The 21,169-nt window shown below is 47.7% G+C and overlaps 1 protein-coding gene across 2 annotated transcripts in view; it reads left to right on the top strand.

The window, feature by feature from the left end:
• The first annotated feature begins 511 nt into the window (after positions 1-511).
• EFEMP1 (EGF containing fibulin extracellular matrix protein 1) overlaps positions 512-21,169 on the top strand; it is a 116,121-nt gene continuing 95,463 nt past the window's right edge. The window contains exons 1-5 of one of the 2 annotated variants that reach the window (XM_083432723.1): positions 512-762; positions 10,576-10,665; positions 11,439-11,526; positions 16,365-16,413; positions 19,047-19,292. In XM_083432723.1, the coding sequence (XP_083288849.1) occupies positions 11,446-11,526; positions 16,365-16,413; positions 19,047-19,292 (376 nt within the window). In that variant the 5' untranslated portion in view covers positions 512-762; positions 10,576-10,665; positions 11,439-11,445. The remainder of the gene's footprint in view (positions 763-10,575; positions 10,666-11,438; positions 11,527-16,364; positions 16,414-19,046; positions 19,293-21,169) is intronic. The other variant, XM_083432724.1, reaches the window with a different exon arrangement.

Genomic DNA, 21,169 nt, shown 5'->3' on the forward strand with positions numbered 1-21,169 from the left:
CTTTATGGCGGATTTTATTTTTTCAGTGCATGCAGTAGTTGTTTTCACTGGCGATTTTTATTGCCTAATCTAAACCACTTTGAGTCTCCTTGCAGTCACTTTTACAATCAAGCGATGTATACATTTTGTGAAACAGAGAAAAGAAGCTTGTGCCTCGCTCATAAATGTGCCCTGTCTTTTAAGGTGCCACAAAGTCTTCGCTGGTTTTCGGGGGTTGGACTGGATGACCCTCGGTTTCCCTTCCAACTCTACAGTTTTGTGATTCTATCAAACAGACCACGGCAGGGCTACCTTTCTGGAACGCGCCCTGAAGAGGAATCCCTTTACTGAGCAGCGCATTCCATTGAAAGAAGAAGCGCAAAGCGCAAAACAAAACATGAAAATAATAAATTCTGGGTTTGCACCGCGCGACCTCTCCTCCGCCCTGTGTTTCGACATCAGGCTCTTCTCAGAAAGGGTCAAGTCAGCGGAAGATCGGTAGGGGGCGTCCAATGGATGCAAACAGTAGCCGGGAAGTTTGTCAAAGATCTTTGCTAAGGGAGGCGGTGCGGGGAACACGCTCCATCTGTGAACGGAGCGCAGCGAAGGCGCAGGCTTAACCTGCCGTTGGGGAGAGAGCTTCCACCAGCTCTCTCCAACTCCTCTCTCTGCAAACTTGGGCGTCTTGCAGCCTGGCTCGCTTCGGGAAGGGAGTCCGCCCTCTTCCCTCCTCACCTAAGCTGCGGTCTTCAAGAGGGGCATCGCGTTCTTGCGGCTGTGCAGGTAAGGCGCGCCCGGATTCGGATTCAGATTCGGATTCCGATGGCACGCAGCGGCGGCGGAAGAGGAGAGAGAGAGAGAGAGAGGTGATTCCTCGCTTGGTTAGGTGGGCTGATTCTTGCAAAGGAAAGTTTCTGGCGCAGCGAGATTGGCGGGTGCAAATGGATATCAGTGCAAGGATCTTCCGTGCGCCGAAGTGGATGCAGTTCGCAAATTTTGCAAGCGGAGTGTAGGGGATTTTTCCCCCCTTGGGGTGGTTTGTGGGTCGTGTCTCCCACTCGGTCCGATTAGACCCACTGGAAAACTTGAGCGACTTCGGGGGATTGTTTTCAGCGCCTAGGACTTGGGGTACCACCCTCAGCAGGGAAGGTTTTTTAGTCCAGGGGGGATAAAATTTCTAGGGTTGGTGTGGGGAGAAAAGCAATCGTTGTTTGCTTTTACATATATTAAATTTATATCCTGCCCTTCCTCCCTAAGAGCCCAGGAGGTAACATGAGATTATAGAAAGAGGGAGAAGCAATTGGCAAGGAGGGAGGTAGTGCTCTGAACTCCTTGTCTGGCTGTGCAAACCAGACGGAACTCAGAAGGAAGCTCCACTGCCTGCTCAATTAAAGGCTTCCTCTCCTATGTAGGCTGCCCTGACGGAGCGGAAACCTTTAACTAAACAGGCAGTGGGAACTCTGTGGTGCTTAAACACCATTTTGGGGAGTTAACTCTCCTTGAATTCCACAGGACTTCAGTTTCTGAAATGCAAATATGTTTAGGGTCCAGTCTGTTTGGAGTAGTAGACAGAGGCAGTTTTGGGGTAGCGCCACCGGTTTGGCCACACTGCAGGGGGCGCTACAACAATGCTGTAGAACAGAGAGTGAGAGAGGCTTTGAATTTGAGAGCCCCAAGTCCACCACTTTAATAGATCAGAATAGTGAGAGGTGACTAGGCGATGCCGTACCAAAAATAATAATATCCAAAAGGGAACGGCGACCTGGAACTTTATTGTCCGGGGCGAGGGGAGGTTTCTGGACTTAACGAAGGATACCTTTCTTAAAATAAGGGGGCTGGCTGGTAGTTGAGAGCCAGAGTGACGCAGGGGTCAGGGTGTTGGGCTGGATATTGGGGAGACACCTGTTCAAAGCCCCACTCAGCCAAGAAACTCGCAGGGTAACCTTGGACCAGTCACGCCCTCCCAGCCCAGCCTACCTCTCAAGGCTGTTGTGAGGATAAAATGGGGGGAAAGGAAGAACGGCGTATGCCACCTTCCCCTGGGGGGTGCAGGGGGGGCCGGCCGCACCGGGCGCAACATCTGGGGGTTAGGGTTAGGGGGCGCAAATCCACGGGTTAGGGGGCGCAAATCCATGGGTTAGGGGGTGCAAATCCATGGGTTAGGGGGTGCAAATTACTTGCCTTGCCCCGGGTGCTGACAACCCACGCTACGCCACTGCCACCTTCAGCTCCTTGGAGGGAAAGTGGCATATGGATGTGGTAATAAAAGAAAGAAAATCAGTAAAGCCAGGGAGTTGCTTAGATCATGGTGCTGTTATACGCTGAGGTTGCAGGTTCGATCCCTGTATAGGATGGCTGCATATTCCTCCATTGCAGGGGGTTGATTCTAAGATTTAATGCATTTCTTTCTGTGCCCATACATTCCACACACAGAGACACCAGTTCTTGATGAAGTAGGTGAAATGATAAGCTGCAAGGACTTGGTGGTTTTGCAGCTACATTACCCTGAGGCAGACCATTCCAGCTGGCAGCAGTTGGGGGTAGGGGCGTTCTCACAGCCTTCGTACCTGCTTTAAATTTTTAGAGATGGGGGAGGAAATCGGGGGAGGAAATGTGGAGGACCTAGATAGGTAGGGTGTTGTGTTATGGAAGAGAAAGGGGGGAAGGTGTAAGAGAAAGAGTGTGTGGAGAACGGATCATGTATCAATGGGGTTCGTCCTTTGAATGGAGGCACGGGATGTTTGAGTGAGAATGAATGGATGGTGTATGAATGGGGTGAACGGGTGGGGGTGAGAAAGAGAGCGGGGTGTGTCCTGCAAAAAATAGCTGCTAGTTGCTACATCAGAGATGGTGAACCTGTAGCCCTCCAGATCTCGTTGGACTACAACTCCCATGATCCGTCACAACAGGCCTTGCTGGCAGGGGCTGATGGGAGCTGGGGTCCAGCAACATCTGGGGGGCCACAGATTCCCCCCAAACACACACACACCGCATCCCTGTCTGAGTTGGTCCAATGAAATGGATACCACTTTGCCTGACATTCTCTCAACCTTTTGGACCAACCTGATATTCATCCTCAAGCATAGGACATTAAGCACCGGCATTATGCTGCGTCCTGAATTTAAGCCACTGTAAGCCTGGGGGTGGCGCTGTGGGTTAAACCACAGAGCCTAGGACTTGCCGATCAGAAGGTCAGCGGTTCGAATCCCCGCGACAGGGTGAGCTCCCGTTGTTCGGTCCCTGCTCCTGCCAACCTAGCAGTTCAAAAGCACGTCAAAGTGCAAGTAGATAAATAGGTACCGCTCCTGCAGGTAGGTAAATGGTGTTTCCATGCACTGCTCTGGTTCGCCAGAAGCAGCTTAGTCATGCTGGCCACATGACCCGGAAGCTGTATGCTGGCTCCTTCGGCCAATAAAGCAAGATGAGCGCCGCAACCCCAGAGTCGGCCACGACTGGACCTAATGGTCAGGGATCCCTTTACCTTTTTAAGCCTGTTGATCCTAGCTGATTGCACTTTGCATCAAGGTCGCCGATTGACCTTGAAATTAACCACTTGCCATTTCGCCTGTGGCAAGTAAGAAATTTTTCCAGGTGACCAAGCAGGAACATTTCTGTAAAATGGAAGAGAAAAGTTCCTTCTCTGTGTTTCTTTTTAAGGCTGCTGATATGCTACAAATGGTATATGTGTGTAGTGAACAGGCAGGTAAAATGTTTCTAACTTTGGTGGATTTTTTGGCACGACTGCCCTAAATATATTCCACTACTGAAGAGGGGAAGATAAATGTTGGTTGCTTCCTGCAAGACTGTAAACCCTGAACCTGTGGAGCCTTTTCTGTAGATGGCACTGAAGGGGCCTGAACGAGATATATTGTGCTGGAACCAGAAGATGCATTGCCTAAGAGAAGACACTTGATAACGAGTCAGAATACTCTATTTGTAGAATACTCGAGGACTGGAATGGGGCTGAAATAAGAAACATGTCCACTGGATTTCGTACACCTTGATCTGATCCAGTAAAAGAATTCTCAAGCCCTTGTGTTTTGTGGAATCAGGAAGCATAGCAGAAGGGACCTCTAGCAACCTTCACATAATTATACTTACAATTTACCGTATTTTTCACTCTATAAGATGCACCAGACCACAAGACGCACCTAGTTTTTGGAGGAGGAAAACAAGAAGAAAAATATCTGAATCTCAGAAGCCAGAACAGCAAAGGGATCACTGTGCAGTGAAAGCAGCAATCCCTCTTGCTGTTCTGGCTTCTGGGATAGCTGCACAGCCTGCATTCGCTCCATAAGGCACACACACATTTCCCCTTACTTTTTGGATGGAAAAAGTGAGTCTTATAGAGCAAAAAATATGGTATATAGCAGAATTTGGAGGGGTGCATCTGAAGAATGGTTCTGGCAGTGCAAGGATGTTCTGACCCACGGTTCTGGGGTTCCCTCAACCTTCTGGAGCAGATGGAGGGCATGGACCACACAGAGGAGGAGGAGGAGGGAAAGGAAAAGGTCTGTTGCACAGTGCAAATCCTTGTGCAGACAAGATGAGTGCACTGGATACTGCCCAAAAGCTTTTCACATACCTTATTATGGTAGTCCTTACAACCTTACAACACCCCTGTAATGTAGGCCAGTATTATTATTATTATTGTTGTTGTTGTTTCTTCCTTTGAACACTTAAAGAAAAGAAAATATTGGGGAGTAACTCGCCTACATATTGTCACAAGAAAGGGGGAAGCGTTGTTTCCAAAGATAATTGCTCCCTTTGCTTCTGTCCAAGGTCGAAGATGGAAGAAAGCAAAAATTACCACATGCTAGTGTGGCAGTTCCGGGTTTGAGAGATGCATTTCAGGACGATGTGGGTGTGAACCAGCTGCAGATGCTGCAGTACAGAGATGTATTATGTATTATGTTTTCAATGTGTGATTGTAGAATCATAGAATCAGACCAGTGCTTTATTTCTAAGCACAAAACTCTCCCGCCTTCTTATGCTTTTTATTTGACTTACTTTTCATTTATTAAACTTCCAAGTTGATTGTCACCTGAACATCTTCAAGCAACTTACATACAGTTGATAGACTGATAGATACACACACACACTGATAGATAGACACACACTGATAGACAGATACACACACACGCACACTGCCTTATGAGGAACGGCTAAGGGAGCTGGGCATGTTTAGCCTGGAGAAGAGGAGGTTAAGGGGTGATATGATAGCCATGTTCAAATATATAAAAGGATGTCACATAGAGGAGGGAGAAAGGTTGTTTTCTGCTGCTCCAGAGAAGCGGACACGGAGCAATGGATCCAAACTACAAGAAAGAAGATTCCACCTAAACATTAGGAAGAACTTCCTGACAGTAAGAGTTGTTTGACAGTGGAATTTGCTGCCAAGGAGTGTGGTGGAGTCTCCTTCTTTGGAGGTCTTTAAGCAGAGGCTTGACAACCATATGTCAGGAGTGCTCTGATGGTGTTTCCTGCTTGGCAGGGGGTTGGACTCGATGGCCCTTGTGGTCTCTTCCAACTCTATGATTCTATGATTCTATGATAGATACACACACATACATAATACTGTATGCTTAAGTTCACACGTGCACCATCATCATTTAGTGCAAACAGGAATTGATATGGCATATGTGACTCGGGCATTGATGCTCAAAGGTTTGGTGTCAAAACTCCCACCATTGCAGGCTCAACACTTTTTAAATGGGACGTCCTCTGCTCATGAGGTCAAGAGATAAGAGTGGATTTCTTGTGTCGCTTTTTAGAGCCCTTTCACACATTATGCAGAGGCTGACCTGGGTTTGCCACCTCGTGTACACTCAAAATACCTCGGAGGTGTTATCATACGGCATCCTTAGGCAGCTGCTGATGCTGCAAAGCCCTTTTTGAAAGCAACTGGGAGTCACCATGCTCATCTCCCACAATGCCCCACAAAGATGCAACATCAGGGGCATTATGGGAAATTAACATGGTGGCTCCCAGCCGCTCAGCACAGCACTGCTGCCACTGCCTCATGTCCCAAAGTCGGTGGGCCCCTCCCCAAAATGAGACATTTTGCCCAGCTTCCCCTTAAACCTGGAGCCAGCTTAGTTGCTATAAATGCTATAAATCTGGCCCATAATGAGGGTCTGTTCCTGATTCTTGCAGGTGGTTACATAGCTAAAGGCCAACTCTGCCATCAGCCTCTTTCTCATCAAGACCAGGCAGCTTCTCATTCCTTTTCTGATGGGAAAATCCTATGTGGTCGCTGATGGCTGTTTAGAGAAGATTATAGGGTAGCTTCCTACACTTCCTATATATTGCATCTGTGGTTGGCCACTCTGGAAAGAGGACGCAAGAGGCCCCGGTACCTCTGCTCCTCTCTCTCCCTCTGTTCCCACCACCATTGGGCTCAGGAGCAACTTAGGCTGGAAAATGTGGACCAGCAAGATGGCTGGAGGGGAGAGAGTGCAAATTCAATAGTGACATATAAGAACATGGAGGTCTGCCTTGGACTGAGTCAGAACACAGTTCCATCTAGATCAGAATTGCCTTCTGGCAATTGTGGCGATCACACAGGGTCCCCGGATGTTTCACTGTCTATTGATCCCTGTGCCACCGCTTTATTTCTCACTGCCACCACCCAGGCCCTACCTGGTACAATACTGAGTCCAGTCAGGGTTAAAACCACAGAGCCTAGGACTTGCCGATCAGAAGGTCGGCGGTTCGAATCCCCGCGACGGGGTGAGCTCCCGTTGCTTGGTCCCTGCTCCTGCAACCTAGCAATTCGAAAGCACACCAGTGCAAGTAGATGAATAGGTGCCGCTCCGGCGGGAAGGTAAATGGTGTTTCCGTGCGCTGCTCTGGTTGGCCAGAAGCGGCTTAGTCATGATGGCCACATGACCCGGAAGCTGTACGCCGGCTCCCTCGGCCAATAAAGTGAGATGAGTGCCGCAACCCAAGAGTCGGCCACGACTGGACCTAATGGTCAGGGGTCCCTTTACCTTTTATACTCCCATAGAGTGTGAATAGTTTCCCACAGAGACTAATGTGAAACCAACAGCATCAATTTAAGGCCAGCAATAAAAATCTGTATTAAGTACCAGCACAGATTAAAATGAAGCCATCTAATCAGCCTGAATTGGCTTTTCAGAATCAAAAAGTTGTTTCGCAAAGCATAGAGAGCAGTGGAAGCCTTGCATTGCTGTTCCATAAAGTGGGGCTGACTGGTTGTATATAGGTCTTTGTGTCACACCTTCCCCCCAGCAGTGGGGCAGGAGCTGTTTTCTCCATCATGCAGTCATTTGCAGTGGCCCGTTGATGCAGGTCCGGGTGGAAGGTCAGTTATCCAGGAGAGGCAAAGCCCACACACTTAGCCTTGCCAACATGGTTGCTTTGTTTACAAGACATGAGCTTGCATCATAGGGAAGCAGTTCCCATGCTTCTGTGCTGAGTTGGGTGGGACAAGGCGGTTCCTTCCGTAGGATGCGTTCACCCTGAGGCATCCCATAGAATCGTAGAATTTTAGCGCTGGAAGGGACCACGAGGGTCATCTAGTCCAACCCCTGCAATGCAAGAATCTTTTGCCCAATGTGGGGCTGGAACCTTGAAATTAAGAGTCTCGTGCTCTACGGACAGTGCTATCCATCACAAGGGGATTGTTGTTGTTTAGTCGTTTAGTCATGTCCGACTCTTCGTGACCCCATGGACCAGAGCACACCAGGCACTCCTGTCTTCCACTGCCTCCCGCAGTTTGGTCAAACTCATGCTGGTAGCTTTGAGAACACTGTCCAACCATCTCATCCTCTGTCGTCCACTTCTCCTTGTGCCCTCCATCTTTCCCAACATCAGGGTCTTTTCCAGGGAGTCTTCTCTCCTCATGAGGTGGTCAAAGTATTGGAGCCTCAGCTTCAGGATCTGTCCTTCCAGTGAGCACTCAGGGCTGATTTCCTTAAGAATGGATAGGTTTGATCTTCTTGCAGTCCATGGGACTCTCAAGAGTCTCCTCCAGCACCATCATTCAAAAGCATCAATTCTTCGGCGATCAGCCTTCTTTATGGTCCAGCTCTCACTTCCATACACCACTACCGGGAAAACCATAGCTTTAACCATACGGACCTTTGTTGGCAAGGTGATGTCTCTGCTTTTTAAGATGCTGTCTTGGTTGGTCATTGCTTTTCTCCCAAGAAGCAGGCTTCTTTTAATTTCATGACTGCTGTCACCATCTGCAGTGATCATGGAGTCCAGGAAACTAAAATCTCTCACTGCCTCCATTTCTTCCCCTTCTATTTGCCCAGTGGCCATGATCTTTGTGGGGATCACAAGGGGATACCCCCCCCCAAAAAAACAACCCTTATTTGCATGTGCTTTTTGAAACATCCCTCAGCTCACACCACCCTAATTATCTTCCCCTATTCCTTTTCTTGAGAGAGGAAAGCAGTTTGATGACACTTATAATATGGGGATTTCATTCAAAGCCTTCTTGTGCATTGAAAGAATTCAAGTCCATGCTCCCTGCTGGTTGACCTTTGAGGCTATATTAGCATAAATGCATTGTGCAGTACCATGCAAGGATCAGGGGGGGGGGGCAGTGGCGTAGCGTGGGTTGTCAGCACCCGGGGCAAGGCAAGTAATTTGCGCCCCCCCCGCTGCACTGTCCCTCCCCCAGATAGTCCCTCGCTCTCTCTCCGCACCGCACCGCACGCCTGGCACCCTCCCCTCCACAGTGGGCGGCGACCCGGCGGCTCGGATCGGATTCGCACTGCAGTGAGAGACAGTGAGTGAGCCAGGTAGGGGCAGAGAGCTGCGAGTGCGAGCGCTCCCCCCCCCCCCGATGTTGTGCCTGGTGCGGCTGGCACCCCCTGCACCCCCCACGCTACGCCACTGGGGGGGGGATCCTCAGCCAATCCCTCCTTGGGATCTGTATGCTTGCAACTCCCCTTCATATGGAAGTTTCATTTATTTATTTTTAAATATAATTTTTATTAAGTTACTATATTTCATCACATATCAAAAAATCAAAGGGGGGAAAACAATCCATAACTTGAAGCATTGCTTAAATAAAGCATCAACTTCATTCCCTCCTTCTAACAGACTTCCACACACCTTTACCAATTTCTTCGCATACCTATATCCACTTTTTTACCTTATATCAATCTTTTAGCAATCACCTTCTTATATGTAAATCAGCTCCTTAATTTCCCATTACTAAACATTTCAACTCAAACCTACAAGCGTTTTCGACTGTTTACAATTTTCTTTCATATAAAGTATAAATTCGCCCCGGGCTTTTTGGAACAGCTCGTCACGCCGATTCCGAATCTTTCCCGTCAGCTTAGCCAGCTCTGCATATTCAACCATCTTTACTTGCCAATCTTCCAATGTGGGGACTTCTTGCTGCTTCCATTTCTGGGCCAGGAGTATTCTTGCAGCCGTTGTGGCATACATAAACAAGCTTACATCTTTTACTTGAATTTCCGCAATTAACCCCAGCAAAAAAGCTTTTGTTTTTTTACTAAAGTTACACTTAAATACCTTTTTCAATTCATTATATATAATATCCCAGAAGGCTTTAATCTTAGAACAAGTCCACCACATATGCAAAAAGTTCCCCTCCTTCTCCTTACATTTCCAGCAGACTTTATCCTGGTTCCTATACATTTTGGCTAGTTTACTTGGTGTGATGTACCAATGGTGGCGCTGTGGGTAAAACCTCAGCGCCTAGGACTTTCCGATCGCATGATTGGCGGTTCGAATCCCCGCAGCGGGGAGCGCTCCTGTCGTTTGGTCCCAGCGCCTGCCAACCTAGCAGTTCGAAAGCATCCCCGGGTGCAAGTAGATAAATAGGGACCGCTTACCAGCGGGAAGGTAAACGGCGTTCCGTGTGCTGTGCTGGCTCGCCAGATGCAGCTTGTCACGCTGGCCACGTGACCCGGAAGTGTCTGCGGACAGCGCTGGCTCCCGGCCTATAGAGTGAGATGAGCGCACAACCCTAGAGTCTGGCAAGACTGGCCCATACGGGCAGGGGTACCTTTACCTTTACCTTTTACCAATGGTACATCATACGGAAGTTTCAATTCAACAATATCTGGAAGCCATCGGATCCCCACCCCTCTTCTAGTCTACCCTTCTCCCTGACACCCTAGTTTTCTATGTGCAGGGGAATTGATTCGGTTCAATCGACGAATCCAACTGCTGGCAAATGCAGTCAGTAGTGCAAATCACTGGGGCTGAGAGGTGATTTCTGCCTCTTGCTGTGGGCTAAGGGTGTTAAGAGTAAGATAAAGGGTTGCAGAGAATCTAACCCAGAGATTGGCTGGCCAGTGCTGTCTGCTGAACTGGGCCTGCTTTTAAACACTTACACAGTACGGACCTATGCATCTTTATTTGGAAGTAAGTCCTTGATTGTGGTCAGTGGAGATGTAAAATGTACATGAGCTTGCAGCCTCGCTGGGACAAAAACATGGGAACGTTTTGAACTGACCTGAGCAATTTGGACAATGAAGTTTAAACAGAAAAGAATCTGTCTCTGGAGAACAGGGCCTTTTACATTAGGCACAATTCACAGTTATTATAATACTGTCTGTGTTGTTGCCTTCCCCTCCTCAGTTCCAGAAAGGCGCAAGCTTGGAGCATCACTAAACTACAAGCAACACTCTTCTGTTTGTCTCAGGGCTCAGTTCTGCCCTCTCTCATCAGGTAATTTCCCCATCTTCTCTCCTGGGGTACAGTTACAGATCTTTGTTGCTCTGTGAAGCATTCCTGGGGTACAGTTACAGATCTTTGTTGCTCTGTGAAGCATTCCTGGGGTGTGTTTTTTTAGTTTTAAATTCAAAAAATACAAAGTTAAGGTAAATCATTCCCATCACAGGTACATTTGCTTGGCCACTGAAGAGGACTTTATGCTGAAACGTGTCCAACCAGTTGCTCTAAGAGGCTCTCAGCTTTAACTCACATTTGGCCTATAAGCAGAACACAGGAGTGCATTCTTAATATTTCTCTGTAGTGTGCATCTCATCTTACAGAATATTTAAAAATATATATGTTTATGTGTGCATAACCTATAATCAAATGTTTTACCCTACCTTTTTGAAATTTTATTCGTCTGAAGAGAGCAGATCTTCCATATTTGTGTGTGTGGTTTTATTTAAATGCCTGGTTTAAAAGAACACATCTAAGAAAACGATGTTGAATTATAAATCGTTCAAAGTTCTGTTGGCCAAAAAATTATTACATTTAGGTCACCCAGCAATTATGGGGGACTACTTAGTGAACTAATTCAGTGAATGCTGTTAAGCTGAACTAGTCCAAGCACTGCTCTGAAGTGGTACACCCCAGAGACAGGTCTGATCCTGCACCGAAACCCAGGCATCTGCTAGGCCTCCTTTCTCAGCTTTCCTCCTATCAGGAGTGCCTGACTGTCATCTACCTATGTTGTTGTTGTTTTTAAACTGGGTTTCCTTTCTTTTAAGATCCACGATGGCGCTGTTCGCTGTCCTCGCTGCATTGATGCTCGCTACAGTTCATGGACAGGAAGGAGACGAAACCATCACATACACGGTAAAGTCGAGAGAGAGGGGGGCAAATGTTGTCTACTACAGGGCTTTCAAAGCAATCCTACAGAAGTTAATAGCACCAGAATCTGTCTGGGGGCCAAACTACACACAAGGTTAAAAGTTAATGGACCCTCATATTGCAGGGATGGGGAACATAGCTGTCAAGTGTCCCTTATTTGGCGGGACAGTCACTTATCCCAACGCCATGTCCCACTGCTGTCCCTTATTGATGAGGCTTCGTTTGGCTGCTGGCTGGGCTTTCTGCCTTTGGCTTGGAGGGGCTCAGAAGCTAAACATACCTGTGCCCGGAAAATCCCTTATTTTGGCTGCTGATCCCTTATTTTCGAGGCTGCTGGTCCCTTATTTTCAAATCTGTAAGTTGACAGCTATGATGGGGAACCTGTGGCCTTGCAGGTGTTGATGGACCACAACTCCCATTATCCCTGGCTATTGGCCATGCTGGGTGCTGCTGATGGGAGTCGGAGTGCAATATTTATTCTTCTATTTGTTATTTATTTATTTACTGAATTTATATACCACCCTATACTCAGGGCGGTTCACAGTAGAATCTGGAGGGTGCCTTCTTGGGTGTTCTTCAGCTGTCAAAGCACACCTGCTTTCCCCCTTTTCTTGGAACTCCGGCACAGAACATTATTCATAGTACCATTCCCAGTTTCTCTTCCTTCAAATCCTTCCTCAGAACCCACCTCACACCGCAGCAACTGGTCTGTATAACCAATAAGGCCTAGTTTTTTATTAGCAATGGCTCCACAGAGTCTTCCCCATCAACAGTTACCCAATCCCAGTGCGTTTTTGTGGGGGAAAGATGTTGAAGTTGGTTAGTTAGTTAGTCAGTTAGTTAGTTATTTGCAGTCACGGTTCCACCTCCACCCCAGGCAGGGGCTAAATTTAAGATGTGATTAATAAATTCAAGCAGGCAGTGATCTAGATTAGAAATGGCCACAACTTTATTGACTGCAAATATAGGTGGATTTTTGGCTCAGGCTCCAAGACAAAAAAAGAATAGCAATTACCGTATTTTTTGCTCTATAAGACTCACTTTTTCCCTCCTAAAAAGTAAGGGGAAATGTGTGTGCGTCTTATGGAGCGAATGCAGGCTGCACAGCTATCCCAAAAGCCAGAACAGCAAGAGGGATCGCTGCTTTTGCTGCGCAGCGATCCCTCTTGCTGTTCTGGCTTCTGGGGTTCAGAATATTTTTTTTCTTGTTTTCTTCCTCCAAAAACTAGGTGCGTCTTGTGGTCTGGTGCGTCTTATAGAGCGAAAAATACGGTATTTAATTTTTAAAGCGTAAGGGAACTCAGTTCCTCTGAGTTCCTGCTGAAAAAGACCTCTGCCCAATCCTCTTTTAAATCTGAGGTGACCCTGCGATCTTCCATAATCATGCAGGAAGCCTTTTGCTGAACACCTTAACCTCTTCCCCCAGCCTACTGCACGAATATTCAGTCTCACATTTATCGTTCCTTGCTTTTGCCGCTCTCCTCCTGCGATATCTTGAGTCAGGGATGGGGAAGCTGTGGGTCTCTGGATACTGCTGGACTCCAACTCCCATCAGCCCCGGCTGGCATTGCCCATGGCCGGGTGTGATGGGAAATGAAGTATTAACAACCTCAGGAGGGCCACCGGTCCCTCATCCCCATATTGAGAACGACCTCCTTCTCCATGGAACTGCCTGCGCGTTGACATCGGTTGTCAATAGTACCGGGTTAAGACCGACATGTTCTGACTCAGTGCAAGCCAGCTTCCTGTGTTCCTGATTTCGCTGATCATCCACAGCGGAGCAATCACACTGAAGTTAATGGGATTTCTTGAGGATAAGTCATCTGCGAAGTGCTCCCCGTTGGGTTGTTAACTGGGCGTGATTTTTCATTGTGCATTAAACGGGCATTGGGGAGATTCAGTAAGTTTTGCTGTTTTTTCCTCTGGGGCTCAGAGGCCTTTTTATAGCTACAGTAACTCCAGTTGCCTCAGCCCGAAGATGCTGTCATTCCTTTGGAGAGCTGGGGTTGTAATGCAATTAGCTGCCCTCCTGCCCCCTTGTTACACTCGAGGCTCGTTCCCTTCCAGCTCGCTGCGAGATTTGGCAGACTTCTAGCATCACCTGTGAATAAATGGAAGGGGGGAAAGAGTTAGTTTCTGCCTCCGATTTAAGCTCCTTGAGTAACAAAGCTACTCAAAACAACCCACCGCAGCCCAGCGTGTTGAGCAACAAGGGCGTCAACATGCTGAGACAGATTCTTAGCTGGAGCAAACGCCGTGAGTGCCTACCAAGTTACGGCAGGGGTGGATTTGGCTCGCCATGACAAGCTGATTTATTAACTCGAGGGTTTCTCTCGCTCGCTCGCTCGCTCGCTCCCTGCCATCAGTCCTACTATGAAAACACTGTGCTTAGTATGGCAGACGTGATAGGGTTGCCGGATTTTGAAGAGCACATTTGCCAGCTTCTACTTTTAACTATGGATCACTAGGACAATTCTACCCAAGAAATAGAGGACGAGTCCTGGAAAAAGGGGACGTATGGCAACCCTAAGGTAGTTTAGATAGAAGATAGATAGATGATAGATAGATAGATAGATAGATAGATAGATAGACAGACAGATAGATAGATGATAGATAGATAGATAGATAGATAGATAGATAGATAGATGATAGATGATAGATAGATAGATGATAGATAGATAGATAGATAGATAGATAGATGATAGATAGATAGATGATAGATAGATAGATAGATAGATAGATGATAGATGATAGATAGATAGATAGATAGATGATAGATAGATGATAGATAGATAGATGATAGATAGATAGATAGATAGATAGATAGATAGATGATAGATGATAGATAGATGATAGATAGATAGATAGATAGATAGATAGATAGATAGATAGATAGATAGATGATAGATAGATAGATAGATAGATAGATAGATGATAGATAGATAGATAGATGATACATGATACATAGATGATAGAGATAATAGATAGATAGATAGACAGACAGACAGACAGACAGCATTGATACCCCGAAAGGTTTTCTTCTCCCTTAACCACAGCATTGTATTCCAGTACAAAAACCAAGTATGGGTCTGTCTCAGCGTCTCAGCATTCATCCTGCTCTCAGCTGAACTCACATACAACTCCTCTGGCTATTTCACTTAGCTGTAGCCCAGGTCATCTTTTTTTTAGGATTATCTTCATGATGCTAAACTCTCTTGTTTCCTAGTCAAAGGGACTGATTTAGGTGCTTAAGTGACAAGCTTTGGCCATTGTCTTACAATTGCCTAGTTAGCAAAGGATTGTTCCATCAGCTTTTAACCCTGGGCAGAGGACCCCAAGGATTAGGAAGGCAGGTATTGTGCAGACTGACACACACACCCAACCTGCAACAATATCTGTATGCATCTCTCTCTCTCTTTCATCAGTTAAACCTGATGATGAAGATTGTCAGTCTGGTGTAGTGGTTAAGAGCAGTGGACTCGTAATCTGGTGAACCGGGTTCGATTCCCCGCTCCTCCACATGCAGCTGCTGGGTGACCTTGGGCCAGTCACACTTCTTAGAAGTCTCTCAGCCTCACTCACCTCACAGAGTGTTTGTTGTGGGGGAGGAAGGGAAAAGGAGATTGTTAGCCGCTTTGAGACTCCTTAGGGTGGTGATAAAGTGGGATATCAAATCCAAACTCCTGTCAGTGATTTAGCTAAAATGCTACATTTTGAGAAACAGGAAGGGTTTTTCCTTTTCGATATCAAGATGTCTTAAGCCAGCCATTGTTTTCTGCGACTTACCTGTTGATTGACAACATGGCTTCAGAGACAGCAAATCTTCCATTTGAATGTTCCAACGAGGTCCAAGAGCTCTGTCCCTTTGCACATTCCATAATAGTAAGTTGGGTCAAACATTGGCTAGACTGTGCTCCCCAATGTGCTAATTTTGTACTTGCAGTTAGAAGCTTCCTACTCAAGCTAGTGGGTGGCGCTGTGGGTTAAACCACAGAGCCTAGGACTTGCCGATCAGAAGGTCGGCGGTTCGAATCCCCGCGACGGGGTGAGCTCCCATTGCTCGGTCCCTGCTCCTGCCAACCTAGCAGTTCAAAAGGACATCAAAGTGCAAGTAGATAAATAGGTACCGCTCTGGCGGGAAGGTAAACAGCGTTTCCGTGCGCTGCTCTGGTTCGCCAGAAGCGGCTTAGTCATGCTGGCCACATGACCCGGAAGCTGTACACCGGCTCCCTCAGCCAATAAAGCGAGATGAGCGCCGCAACCCCAGAGTCGGCCACGACTGGACCTAACGATCAGGGGTCCCTTTACCTTTACCTTTTTACTCAAGCTAGAGAATGTTTTTAATTGGACGGTACAGGTATGGCCTCAGCAGTCCCTCCAGTGAGGTGTCATGGGGGGGGATGCAATGCTTTATTTTCCTGTGGAAAATGCTTTTGTTTCATAAGTTCATTGCAACAATGAATGGATGGGGATTGCAAATACAGTGTTGCGCAAACTTGGCAGTGGGAACCTTTTAAGTTTCGTTCACTGAACACAAATTAAAGAACATACTAAATTAGATCACCCTCTAGGGCATCAGAACATTTTCCAATTTGCAAACTGATTTCCCCCACCCCACCCCCACCATAATATTATCCTAACTCAGGAGGCCCTCAGTGACGATGGATCAGCAATTGTAAAAAGTAATGTAAGCCCTGGGCAGAGAGGCAAGTCTCTTTCCTGAGAGCTCCATAAAACTGGGGCCTGATCTTAACAGCAGAAAATATATTAATCCATATTTTCATTTTGATTGTGCTAATTGGTTTTCTTTGTTTTACATGCAGCAATGCACAGATGGTTACGAATGGGATCCCGTCATGCAGCGATGCAAAGGTACAGTAAACTGTAGCAAGGGGCACATTGATGTATTTATATCTGCTAAAAGGAATCCTGAGCTTGAACTATCCAGAATTCCTTCATTTCCTCCATAGTCTTTTCCAGTGCAGAAACTATGGAGAAAGCATGGGAAGGAGCACAAACATTGTGGCCGTATCCTGGTTTTTGGAATCGCATCCACTCTATCAGTTTCTCTCCAGCACAGATTTGCATTCTTCATCATTGATATTTCCTTCTGGGGCAATGAGAATGATCCATTTACTGCAGGGATAGCCAACACAGTGCTCTTCAGATCTTGTTGGGTTAGAGTCACATTCATGCCATTCATTGAAAGCACCCGTTATCTTTAAAGAGTGCATCATGGAACATTCCCATTCGACAGCATGTACAGGAGTCATTTAGGAGGGTAATGCAGAGCTCAATAATGGTTGAGCGTTGCCCATGCAATTGGCTTAGCTCTTGCACATCCAATTCCCCTCTCCCCATGAGGTGGACTGAGGATCCAAGGATGCTGTCCGCGGTTCCTGGCTGGTTGCCCAGGAAAGTATAAAGACAAGGGAAAGTTTCTTACCGTCCTTTTTTGTTTCAATCTTTACAGAGAGAGGCTATAGGACCCAGCCTCTTGGATAATGGCATTGTTGCAAGTGAATCTCCACACACCCCGTCTCTCTCACTTCCTCATTCATCTCCTCTAGGGGTGCTGAGAAGTACCCTCTGTCTTTGAGCTCTTTGCTCTCCTACCTTTAAGGCTCACCAGGTTCTGGGAGATGGAGGGTCTGGGATGCTTTCAAGTGATGTGTCAGCCAGGTGTTGCTCTGGCTCTCCCATGATTTCCCAGCTTTTCCCCACATCTGCCTCTGAGCTGCGACCTGCCTCAAACCCCTCTTGTAAATCTATACCGTCTTCTTCTTCCTCCTCCCTGGAAGGGTCGGGATGGGGAGGTGGTCTTTACCCTTCCTCCTCTGCCCAGTCCCTGACACAGGGGAGTGGCCAGCACTGCTGCAGAAACTCTGTCAGCCCCTGCCGCTGCCGCCGGGGAAGCAAAGCGAAGCAGCGGCAGCAGCTTATGGCAATGTCTCGTGAGATTTTGTGGAACTCTCATGAGATCTCGCTGCTGCCGTCACTTCACACATCTCCCGTGGCTGGGGGTGGGTGCCCTGCCTGCCCACTGCTGCTCCTGCAGCAGCAAGGAAAAAAAATATTACAGCATATATCTTAAAGACCTCTCCCTTGCCAGAAGCCATAGTCCATAGGTAGGCAAACTAAGGGCCAGGGCCGGATCAGGCCCGATCACCTTCTAAATCCAGCCTGCAGACGGTCCGGGAATCAGCATGTTTTAAATGAGTAGAATGTGTGTTTTTGTTTGAAAGGCATCTCTGGGTTATTTGTGGGGCATAGGAATTCGTTCAAATTTTATTTTATTTTTTCAAAATATAGTCCGGCCCCCCACAAGGTCTGAGGGACAGTGGACCGGCCCCCTGCTGAAAAGGTTTGCTGACTCCTGCCGTAGTCACTGTAAAGGGGCAGCTGATCGAAAATATTACTGGCAATTGGATTTGATATCCCACTTTATCACTACCCTAAGGAGTCTCAAAGTGACTAACAATCTCCTTTCCCTTCCTCCCTCACAACAAACACTTTGTGAGGTGAGTGAGGCTGAGAGACTTCAGAGAAGTGTGACTGGCCCAAGGTCACCCAGCAGCTGCATGTGGAGGAGCGGGGAAGCAAACCCAGTTCACCAGATTACGAGTCCACCGCTCTTAACCACTACACCACACTGGCTCAATTGTGAAGTGATGTCAACTAGAGACTAAGGGAAAACTGATGCAGCAGTTGGGGGTACATCTTGGACATGTAACGAGAGCGGGAAACTGGTTTTGGAAATATTAGATTGAATTAATTTGGTTTTACTTGTAATCATTTGGAAAATCAATGAAAAAAAATAATTGGCAGAAACTGTAGTCATGCAACCCCACTTAGCAGTGAGTAGAGGAGCACCTTTCTGTTTCACCCAGGACCACATGACACCGGTCCTGAGAGATCTGCATTCGCTCCCAGTACGTTTCCGAGCACAATTCAAAGTGTTGGTGCTGACCTTTAAAGCCCTAAACGGCCTCGGTCCTGTATACCTGAAGGAGCATCTCCACCCCCATCATTCTGCCCGGACACTGAGATCCAGCACCAAGGGCCTTCTGGCGGTTCCCTCATTGCGAGAAGTGAAGTTACACGGAACCAGACAGAGGGCCTTCTCGGTAGTGGCACCCGCCCTGTGGAACGCCCTCCCTTCAGATGTGAAGGAAATAAGCAGCTATCTTCTCTTTAAAAGACATCTGAAGGAAGCCCTGTTTAGGGAAGCTTTTAATATTTAATGCTGTCTTGTTTTTAACACTTGATTGGAAGCCACCCAGAGTGGCTGGGGAAACTCAGCCAGATGGGCGGGGTATAAATATTATTAGGACAGGCCGTTGCTGCCTCTTCCCCTATCTCCACCTCTTCCCCTACCTTTTCTTTCCACGTGGAAGTGCTTATAGCATTCTCAAACCTGCCGCCTGCCTGAGACCCTCGCCTGCATCCGAGGCAGGAGGATGCTGCCATTTTGGTGCTCACCTTCGCCTTGTTTCCGACCACAGATATCGACGAATGTGAAATCGTGCACGATGCGTGCAAAGGTGGGATGAAATGTGTGAACCACTTCGGAGGATACCTCTGCTTGCCCAGAACGGCTCAGATCATTGTCAACAACGGTCAAGAGCAACCTGCGCCTGAACCCGCCCCTGTGCCTAATGGCCGAAACGGCAATGCCATAGCTCGAAGGACTGTCCCGGGGATACAGTGTGCGGCCGGGTTTGAAGCCAGCGATCACAACGTGTGCCAAGGTAAGGAAGTCATCTTATGCCGAACTTTACATCCCTGTATCAGGGGGGGGGATTCATTTGGCCCCCTTTCTGCACCAGATTGGCCCAGTTCAACCATCCCGAACTCAGTTGTTGATTGGAACAAAACTGGCTGAATTGCACCCTGATCCAGATTTTGCAATGCCATTTCGGTGCACATAACATGCACACACCCAAAAAATACCACAATTGAAACGCATATTCAAATATGTGTTTTAGGAGAAAGTGCATTGGATTTTTTAATTATTATTTTTTTTGAGGGGAGTGGTGTGGAATACGTACACAAATGCATGTAATAATGTACGCGGTTTAAATGTGGAGTTGTCATGCATTCTTTCAAAAAAAAAATCAGCACGAAACGTGGACTTATGCCAGCAAAATTAAAGCAAGGGGGGGGGGGAACTTGTGCTTATCTGTTTGCCCCTGCTATGTAGTAGAGAATACAGGAAGGGCAAGTAATGTAGCCTTAGTGGCTTAACGTATTTTTCGTCCCATAGGACGCTCCGTCCCATAGGACGCACCTAGTTTTTTTGGGGGGAAATAAAGGGATTTTTTTTCCCTTTATTTCCCCCCCAAAAGCAGGTCGGGGAAACCGAACCAGGTCGAGGAACAGCGGGATGGCGGCGCTGCACCTCCCTGCTGTCCCCCGAGCTTGTGGGGCTGGCCGATGTCTGCCCGGCGCGAGGGGTGCTCTGCTTCAGGGTGCCCCGCCCGCCGGGTGGCAGGCTGCTATCCGCAGCGTGGGGAGTGCTGCGGGGAACTCCTGGAGGGCTCCCGACGCTGCGGATGTCTGCCCGGCGCGAGGGGCGCTCTGCTTCAGGGTGCCCCTCGCGCCAGGCGGCAGGCTGCTATCCGCAGCTTGGGGAGCCCTGCCTAGGCTGCGGATGTGTTCCCGAAGCACCGGGCGCTCTGCTTTCAGGGCGCCTGACGCTCCAGGAAGCAGGCTGCTATCCGCAGCCTAGACAGTCCTGCAGGACCTCCCGCAGGGCTGCCTGGGCTGCGGATGTCTTCCTGAAGCCTGGAGAGCGAGAGGGGTCGGTGCGCACTGACCCCTCTCGCTCTCCAAGCTTCAGCGAAAGCCTGTATTCGCCCCATAGGACGCACACAGATTTCCCCTTCATTTTTGGAGGGGGAAAAGTGCGTCCTATAGGGTGAAAAATACGGTATATCAGAGAAAGTAATTCAGAAGAAAGGGATGAGGTTGTAGTGAGAACTGGGGAAGCTTATTTCTGCTCTCCATCGGTTTTGGCACCTGCCCATTCTGAAGTCAGTTTGTCGTATTCCTGCCTTAATCTGCAAAATCCTCCTTTTTTTTAATCTGCATGAAAATTTGTATCTAAATACACATTTTAAACATAATTCTTCTCGCAAAAGATGCATTGTTGAATTTATTTCATCTGAAAGTACATCTTCCTCAGCGCATATTTAGGATAGGTTTAGATTGTAGCTCAGTGGTAGAGCATCTTGCCTGTCAAGCAGAAGGTCGCAGGTTCAACCTCCAATCTACCTTGGTATCAGGCAGCTTCCAACATTGCTATGCAGGATAAAATTATGCATTTTAAAACACATTTTGAATCGACCCCGGAAATGGACCAGTTTGCCAGTACATGTTGGGAAAACACTGGCCTAATATGCTCGCAGCCCCTACTCCCAGTTAGCAGCCTAGCAGCTGCATTCTAAACAAGCTGCACTTCCAAACTTCCTTCAGAGGCAGCCCCACATATATTGGTAGTCTAAACTGGAGGTTAGGGACGCAGGTGGCTCTGTGGTTTAGACTTGCAGGTGGCTCTGTGGTTTAGACTTGCCTAGGACTTGCCGATCAGAAGGTCGGTGGTTCGAATCCCCGTGACGAGGTGAGC

The sequence above is a fragment of the Podarcis tiliguerta genome, assembly GCF_965153285.1.
Source record: "Podarcis tiliguerta genome assembly, chromosome: 3".
NCBI lineage: Eukaryota > Metazoa > Chordata > Lepidosauria > Squamata > Lacertidae > Podarcis > Podarcis tiliguerta.